The sequence below is a fragment of the Culex pipiens genome, chromosome 1 (assembly GCF_016801865.2).
Source record: "Culex pipiens pallens isolate TS chromosome 1, TS_CPP_V2, whole genome shotgun sequence".
In the NCBI taxonomy this organism is placed as follows: Eukaryota; Metazoa; Arthropoda; class Insecta; order Diptera; family Culicidae; genus Culex; species Culex pipiens.
The window spans coordinates 33682333-33691526 of record NC_068937.1 but is presented as its reverse complement, the minus strand read 5'-3'; the positions used below and the strand labels follow the sequence as shown (position 1 = coordinate 33691526).

The 9194-nt window shown below is 40.9% G+C and overlaps 1 protein-coding gene and 1 pseudogene across 1 annotated transcript; both read left to right on the top strand.

Annotated features, from left to right (window-relative positions):
• Nucleotides 1–394: 394 nt before the first annotated feature.
• LOC120419287 (uncharacterized) lies at nt 395–2882 on the top strand. The gene is made up of 6 exons (XM_039581954.2): nt 395–679; nt 742–1059; nt 1117–1255; nt 1321–1906; nt 1966–2346; nt 2406–2882. Exons 1-6 carry the CDS (start codon nt 419–421, stop codon nt 2731–2733), a joined length of 2013 nt encoding a protein of 670 aa, XP_039437888.2. The 5' UTR covers nt 395–418; the 3' UTR covers nt 2734–2882.
• Nucleotides 2883–5205: 2323 nt separating this feature from the next.
• On the top strand, nt 5206–6393 carry LOC120419291 (40S ribosomal protein S14-like; annotated as a pseudogene).
• The last annotated feature ends 2801 nt before the right edge of the window (nt 6394–9194 follow it).

The window sequence follows — 9194 nt, the reverse complement described above, 5'->3', positions numbered from 1 at the left end:
AACTTTCTAGAACAAAGCTAATTGTTTTACCCACATGCTGAAAAGAGACAGGCTTGGGATCAAGTCTCCCCGGGGATCAAGTCCCCCACTCTCCCCTACATGCGACGTGTACTATTCAGATGGTCTTTCAGTTAGTTGACAAGGGCCTTGGTTCTGATAATGATAACTTCATTTTTTTAATAAACATGTTTTTCCCAGATTATACAGTGGACTCTCTGGCTGTCGATCTTCTCGATTTCAATATTGCTCCAGCTGTCAATAAAATTTTCAGTCCCTTCAAGAAGATTGCTTTGATTTTTCGTTCTATAATTTGATAACTCCCTTTCTCGACGGTCCCTTCAATATCGAAAACGAGAGAGTCCACTGTACCATCAGTAGACCAGGTCGCACAATGAGACTAACGCCAAAGGCAACGAACATGCGCTGCATGCTATTCATAACAGGACTCATACTAAGTCATCGCCCACAACCCGTCCAATCGATCAAGATTACCGATTTTACCGCGGTCATTCCGGTTATTAACCTAAGCAGAGAAATCGCGTCGAATATTGTTCACACGTGGCAATTGATAGACGATGATAGCCCTCTTATGCCGTTAATTGGCGACAAGATCAAGTATGATAAAATCATCGACAAAATAAACCAAATCAACCGCAAGATCGACGACATTGAGCACCAGGTAAGTCCGTTTGTATGAGCACACGACCCTTCGATCCTCAACTCCTCTAATCCACTTTTCAGATCGTCAACAAGGTCGAACTATCCGTGGCAAATCTGTTTAGACAGCACGCAACCTTCGCCAAACTGGAGCAAAACCTCCAAGAGCTCGCCGACTTGATGCATCGAATCAAAAGCCGGGACCGGCTCATGCGATCGTACTTGGATTCCGAGGAGCAGCTCGAACGGCACACGCTGGAGACGTTTGCCAGCAGTACCGTGGCGCAGGACGTCAACAGCGTGCAGGAACTGTTGTCGCGGATCGAGCTGCTGGTGCTGGGACCGCAAGATTTGCCGTTCCGAAAGCTCGGAACGCTGGAACTGATGCTCGAGGCAACGAAGGTAAGCGAATTGTGCAAATATGGCTTAGTACGGTTGTAGACTCTAGTTCAACACCAGGAACCCGATTCCGTGTGCAGCTTTGGTCTGTCGGAGCAGCAGGTGCTGTACGAACTGTTCAATACCATCTCGATCACCGAAATCAAGGGGTACAGCATGATGCAGTTCTCCTGGATGTTACTGAAGGCGTACGGCAAGGGTGAGTTCGCCGACTAGCGTTGGAAAACACTTACAGTTCGCTAACGGTTCTCGCTCGTCACACAGGTAATTTCACCGCCGAGGCCAAGCTGATGCGCCGACGGTTCGAGGAACGCACCAACCAAACCCAGCTGCTGCTGCAGCAGGTCATGAAGCAAGCTAGTCCCGCGTACTGGCGCTGTGACCCGGTGCAGAGACAGCACAAGGAAGGGGAAACGTTTGTGCAGCTCACCCGGCTGTTGCAGGGATACGTGGAGAACGAGGTGGCCTTGAACACGGACAACACGTGCAAGGAGACCTGCGGGTACTACAGCTGGGGTGTCCAACAGGAGCGGTGCTACAAGGATACGTACTGCTCGAAGCAGTCCAAATGCTCGGGAAAGATCTACGACTGCGACTTTATCGATTCGCACATGTGGATCTGTCCGGCGGCGAAGAACAGCAATCGTCGGTACGAGTACGTTGAGTACGAGAACGGAATAGTGCTCGGGCATCCGAAACAATGTGCCGGTGGAACAACCAAGGTGGAATCATGGTGGCGCTGGCTGATCTGGCGTTGCAGCTACTGTTTTTGTCTGTGCGATGACGCCGGCAGGAACTCCGATCGGTACATCAACATGCGCGAGTCGGTGTCCGACGTTATGAATAACAAGTAGGACGTCACAGGATTTGTGTCCGATTCATCAACAAACCATTAATACATTTCTACAGGGTCGTCACCGGCATGCGCTTCATAAAGAAAAGCCAGATCATTCACTTGATCGTTCAGCAAGGTCGTCTGCTGCCACAAGGACAGATCGACAATGGCACGCTGGAGTGGGTACAACCACACAACTACACCGTGATGTCGAAGAATGTTCGCAACGGACGGGATTACCACACGCTGAACCGTAATAACCGCAGCTTGGATCTCGATGATCTGTACGTGCCTCAAGGGTACGTATTGACTGGGGTTCGCTTCCGACTGTTGGGCAACCATCTCAACCTGGAGATTCGGATGACCGAGATAGACTTCGCTACGGGTCAGTTGATAGATCCCGACAAGAGTATCTGGACCGGTAACGACAATACAGAGCGCAGCGTTAATAAAAGGTGAGATCATCTTTAACTACTGATCAGACTTCAACGCTAACCCTATCCTCATTCAACAGAACCGAACTCAAGCTGGATCAACCGAACGTCCCACTTCTGTCGCCCCTGAAGTCGGAACCAAACTTCATCAGCAACCGGTTTATTCGATTTCGCGAGAGTGATCGTCGCACGGACGCCGCCCAGACCACGGTTCCGTTCTTCGATGCCCAGCCGGTGGCTCCAGTTAAGCCCGTTCCCCTGTCCGGAGCTGGTCTGTTCCACAAGGGTCGACCCAAGTTCGGTGGCTTTGTCGCGCCCAAGGTGACGACGTACGACTTCGGTCCGCACATAGTGGCTCCGATTGGGGAGGCGGAAGCCGAAGCACAACGATTGAAGACCTTACCCTAGAAAAAAAGCAAGTTGAAGGATCATAGAAACGGTGCTCTAATCTGTGGGTACATGCTTTAAATAACGTGACGCATTCTTTAGATTTTTTTAAATTTATCTGCTTTTCTAATCTAATCTAATCTCAAGCAGCCTGGAGAATGCTAGGGTAATCACTCTTCTGCACTTGTTGCGTCGAACAAAATTAGGGCATTCAATACAAACTTACTGCCAAAAAAAAAGTATAGACCAGAAAGAACAAGTTCATATACGTTTATCAATAAATGCATGTACATAATTAATATTCTATACTGCCGTTCAACGCATAATTGTCCCGAGTAATTCTTTGTTCCACCTTGGTTCCACCAAGCATTTTCTTATGCCAGCCCATTTTTCAACCAATTTAGGTTTTAAACAAAACAGAAAGTCAAGAGAATTTACATTAAAGGTGTAGACTAGGGTGCCCAGAATATGGGACATTTTCTCAAAACCTCGCTCCACAAGCTGAATATTGTTCCTTGTTCCTAGGACTCTGGGCCAAATACGAGCAAAATCGGTCAACATTTACCCATTGATACTCGAAGGTTAAGTTTGTATGGGAAAAATCGAAAAAATGTATGGAAAATCGCTACTTCCATTCAAACATTCCCAAAAGTGAGATTCTCACTGAAAATTCAATGCTCGACAACTTTATAGAACACACCAAAGCTGTAAAACTCGATCCTGAAAAGTTATTAGCGATTTAAAAAAGTCATTTTTGTATGAAAAACATTTTTTTCACCAACTTTAGGCTCGGGTACCAATGGGTTAATCTGAACCAATTCCGCTCAAAATTTGCACAGATGCTTAAAAAACCCAAAACAAAGTTTTCCGCTTGCGAAGCAGGGGGTATTTTTTTCTGGGCACCCTAATGTAGACCAACAATAACGCCGAACGGGGGTTTAGAAAATTAAAAAAATATATTAAAAAAATCTACACGAGAACTCCTTTCAAATGAACACCGAAATCTCTGAACAAAGAGGGGGGGGGGTTATAGTTTTTTTTATTGCAGCTTGCAGCGATTTTTAGACAATCGTGCAAGTTGTGGAAAGCTCTATACAAAAGTGCACACCTCAAACTACAGTAGAAAAAAACTATCTAAGACACACTCCCTAGTTTTAAACTGTTCTAAAGTGGTCGAAAGCATCAAAGCTCAGTCGAGACACGCACCACTATAGGCGAGCGGGGGGGGGAGAAGGGGTAGGATTTCAAGTGTGCAAATACTTGGTGTTCAGATATTATTTGCAAGGGTGGAGAATTTGGTGCAAAGTGTGCAATATAGATATGAAACACAATAGCACAATAGCAAATATTAATGTTTATTTTTGAGATTGGCAAACGTATAGTTTTGATACTTTCAACAGGAAATGGCAAAAAGTTAAAGGTAAATGAATTTAAAATTTTATTTCTATTTTTTTTAGTCAAAGAACACTCAAAACATGACCAATGTTATTACTTTTTTTCATATATAAAATAAAAAGTTTTTGAAGTTCTTATTTTAATCAGTATATTATTGCACACTTTGCACCAAATTCCTAACCCTTGCAAATAATATCTGCACACTAAATATTTGCACACTTGAAATCCTACCCCTATGATTTTAGAACTGACAACGATTGAATTTTATTCAATATTTAAGTTTTCCGATAACTGAAAATGATACTCACAAAAAAGTTTAAGAGAAATATTTGGAAAAAAAATATTTGAAGTGACTGTAGTTAAACGAATAAACATATTTGCCATGCAAAAAAAAACTAATGCCAAACTCAAATTGGAATCTTTTTCCTACTACTTAATCAAAAACACAGTGAAAGTGAAAAAGAATCATAACTTTACGCTGGCCATAAATATTTAAATTAGACTCTACTTTTGTATTAGTTTTGTTTAACTTTGTTGTTGTTTTATGTTAAATGTAACCTCTTATTTGATGAAATAAAATTAATTAAAAAAAATGTGGTTGATACATAAAAAATTATTAAGAAAGTTTTTATCAAATGCATTCAATATTTATTAGGATTTTTAATGTCGTTTTCGTTCTGAAATAGATTGACATATCGAAAATAATCTTTAATTTTAAGTGCCAAACATTTTTTGAAGTTTATGTCAATTCAATTGCAATTTGAGGCAACTCTACCTATCCCTATTCTATGGTGGTAGGTACAGTAAAACCTCTTTTTACGCGGAGGCGTTACGCTTTTTATTTCGTCGCTTTCTTTTAAATCGTAGAATATTTTTGCAAGCTACAAAAAGATTGTAAAAATGTTGCGTCGTTCCAGAGAAACCGACAAATTAGTAAAAATGATACACGAAATAGTAGTTTATGCAACAAGTTGCAAAAAGAGGATTTTTTCAGCACGAGTCGTACATTTATCCAACGAGGTTCACCGAGTCAAATTTTCATGTTTTTTGTCAATTAATCGTTTAAATCAAAAAAATGTTGAAAAGTGTTCCCAAGTAACCAGAAGCACTAAATCAAAACTCTAAATCCACTCTAAATAAACTTTCCTGATGCTATGACACTTTAAATAGTCTTTCCCAATGTTTCGAAACATTTGTAGCTTGAAACATTATTACCTACTGTATAATGACATATAGAACAGCCAATTAAAGTTTCAAAGCATTTAGCTCAATAATGTTTCGAAGCATTATTGGTAAGCTTTATATATCAATGTAAAGTAAGCTTTTAAAGTTATATCACACTTTGACATTTCTTTAAATGTTTCAAAACACTAACTCAACATTAGTGAGGGTAAAGAAAGTTTGGCAGTATTTGGTGGTATTTTTGTTGATGCAGGAAAAATCGTTTAGAGGAGGTCCAGGTTTTGCTCGGACGAGCTCGTGTTCGGAGTGGCAAACGTCTACGCCAGCTTCAACGATACCTTCGTCCACGTTACGGATCTTTTGGGTAAGCAACTATCTGGCGGGGCACCGGCGGCATGAAGGTCAAGGCTGATCGTGACGAGGCTGGCCCTACCCTGCTATGTGGCCGCGGAAAATTACATTTTGTAGCGGCGGAAAGTGCAAGTCCCTCGGAATCACCGCGCTGCACCTGAAGCTGCGTGCCGCCGGCGGAAACTGCACTAAGACCCCGGGACCGGGTGCGCAGTCAGCGCTCCGTGCCCTGGCCCGTTCGTCGATGAATATTGTGAAGATTGTCAATATTTTATAAAGGTTTGAAGTGTATTGATTAATAAATACTTTGTTTTAACCTGGCTAGTGTATTCTTTTTTCCTGCATAACTGAAGGAAGACTCTATCGACAAAAATCATCCATGAAAACATATTTCAGGACGGACGAGACGGTTGGCGCAGGGCATCTAGGTGAAACATCTCAGAACATCAAATCAACACGCAGTTTAGAATCTCGAATAAAGCACAACACAGCAAAAAAACACAAACAAGCTTTCAAAACCCGTCATCCCAGCGTGAAAAGCACTCTCCCAAGAGAGAGAGAGAGCTGCGCGCAAAGCTTTTTTTTCTATTTCAAATACTGTCGGTAAGGTAGTATTTTGACGTTTTACCGCGGTATAACTTTATATCAACTCTACCCGTCGCCACTCAATTTTACCTCCATGCGTATAAAGTGAATATAAAGTTTTGAAACTCTATAGGCAAACTTTATATGTTGATATAGAGGGGATTTAAAGCTACCATATACAGTCCCACGGTTACTTGGGTTACTTTTCGAAACAAGTGCTGAAAAGTTCAACTTTTCAGCACCCATTTCAGTGCTGAAAAGTAGAACTTTTCAGCATTTATTTTGAAAAGTGTTGCTATTCGATTCTGTTATTTTTGGTACAGAAAAGTAGGCTATTTCGTCGTTCAAGAATGACAGGAAAAGTAAGTAGTTTCACGACGGAATTGCAAAAAAAATATTTTGCTGATTTTAAATGACATTTTGTTACTCAAAATTGATTGTGTTTTTTGATCTTTCAAAAGGTTGATTATAAAGTTTCAAAATTATTTTTATTGAAAAGTGCAAAAACAATTGCCATTTGCTAGCATACAAATTCGGCCCATTAGTTCCGATCGGATCACGGATCACCGGGCACGACCAGAGGTAGAGTCGCTGGGAAGTGGATGGGAATGTTAGTCCGATACTTGAGTGACAGAGATCGCCTAATCGACTGCATCTCCGACAAAGTATCACGAAAGTTTTAATGGGGTTAGTAGATGGCTATGAGGTCAGGATTCAGGAGTGGCAATGATGTGACAGTGAGCAATTTTTTTATCGGTTGAAAAAGTTAAATCCTAGGCAGCCGGTTGGAATAATTGGAAAACTGCGACTATATTGTGAGGGGTCACACTCAAGAGAATTTAGTAACGTTTCTGAAAAAGTATAAACCCTGATTTAGAATCCATTTTTGATGTTTAGCTATCATAATTTTAAATCATGATTTTTTTTCAAGTGGAGCAGTTCTCTACGAAATCGGTATTTTTTCTTCAATTTTAATTTTTGTATTTTTTAATCCGGCTGAATCTTTTTTGGTGCCTTCGGTATGCCCAAAGAAGCCATTTTGCATCATTAGTTTGTCCATATAATTTTCCATACAAATTTGGCAGCTGTCCATACAAAAATTATGTATGAAAATTCAAAAATCTGTATCTTTTGAAGGAATTTTTTGATCGATTTGGTGTCTTCGGCAAAGTTGTAGGTATAGATACGGACTACACTGGAAAAAAATGGTACACGGTAAAATTATTGCTATGCAAAGGTTTAAAAATAGGAAAATTGATGTTTTCTAAGTCTCACACAAACAGCCCACCATTTTTCAATGTCGATATCTCAGCAACTAATGGTCCGATTTTCAATGTTAAAATATGAAACATTTGTGAAATTTTCCGATCTTTTCGAAAACAATATTTTCACAAACATTCAACAAACATTTTAAAGGGCGAAATATTTAATGTTTGGCCTTTTTGAAATGTTAGTCTTGATTTGAAAATTTTGAAAATATTGTTTTCGAAAAGATCGGAAAATTTCACAAATGTTTCATATTTTAACATTGAAAATCGGACCATTAGTTGCTGAGATATCGACATAAGGCTTTCTAGGCCCAGTGAACAAAATATAATTTAACCCAAAAATGACGAACTTCTCGTCACAGTGCCCTGATGCAAACAAAGACCGAGCTCGAGCTGTCACAGCCCTGCGAAGTATGTTTGCTGACATATCGGGCGGCCAGTTAAAAAAACCAGCTAGAAGTCGCCTGACAAAAAAAAATTGCTAGAAAGAGATAGGAAACCTGATGCAAACAAACGATCAGCTGTAATGTAAACATACTTTGAATGTGTTGGTAAATTTCGGACTAGAAAGCCTTATTGAAAAATGGTGGGCTGTTTGGGTGAGACTTAGAAAACATCAATTTTCCTGTTTTTAAACCTTTGCATTGCAATATCTCAGCAACTAAAGGTCGTATCAACAAAGTCCGATCAGTTGCAAAGTAACCGCCGACCTTACAAGTCGCATTCTCAACGCCAGTCCGCAGTTTGTGTGCGCGTCGCTGCTTTTTTCAAAATGTGCACCGTAGACAAAAACAGTGTGGTTCTGGATTTTTGTCAACTCCAAAACCAACCAAGCCCAAAGCTTGTAAAAAAATTTCTCGCAGACCTTCAAGTAAACCAAGAAAACTTGCGAGCATTGCAATTATGCAATAGAAGAAGAATAGCCGTGCTGCAGTTCGCCGACTCAGCAATGGCTTCGTCCATCATCGACAAACCTCTGGTATATCAGGGTTGCAAAATCCCGATTTACCTGGACAACAACGCTACGGAAGTTCGTGTGCTTGACCTACCTCTAGGCATAAGCAATGATGACGTAGTCAAAGTGATGAGTAAATACGGCGACATTTTGACCATCACCAACGACCGCTGGGTTAACTTCTTCCCAGGGATCCCAAATGGAGTTCGGACCCTGCGGATGTTGTTGAAACAGCCAACGCCGAAATCAATCACTGTAAACAATGCTGCTGCAGCAGTGACGATTATAGGCAAAAAATCGCTTTGCAAACTCAAAGCAAAGAACAAAAAATGTGCGGATTCGAGTAAAAAGGTGAACCAAAAAAGCAGTACACCAACGATTGAACCTGAGCCAAGCAGCAGCAGCAGCAAAAGTAACAACAGTGATCCTGACCTATATGCAATGCAAACAAGTGAAATTGATGAAGAAGACAACGATGGATTCGAGACCGTGCTTTCTAAGCACACTCGCAAAACCCGAAAGCGCTTACAGGCATATTTGGACGCGGATGACGAATTGACAACAAAACGAAGAGAGATGGTTGCAGAAGAAACTGATGAAGACGATGAAGATGTCATAAAAGCTAAATATTATAAGAAAAAGTGTTGTGAGATAACTTCTAAATCCCTGGAAGAAGAGGACGAAGATAAACTTGAAGAACTTGATAATTCACTCTTTAAATATTCTGCTAAATATTTGAAACATAG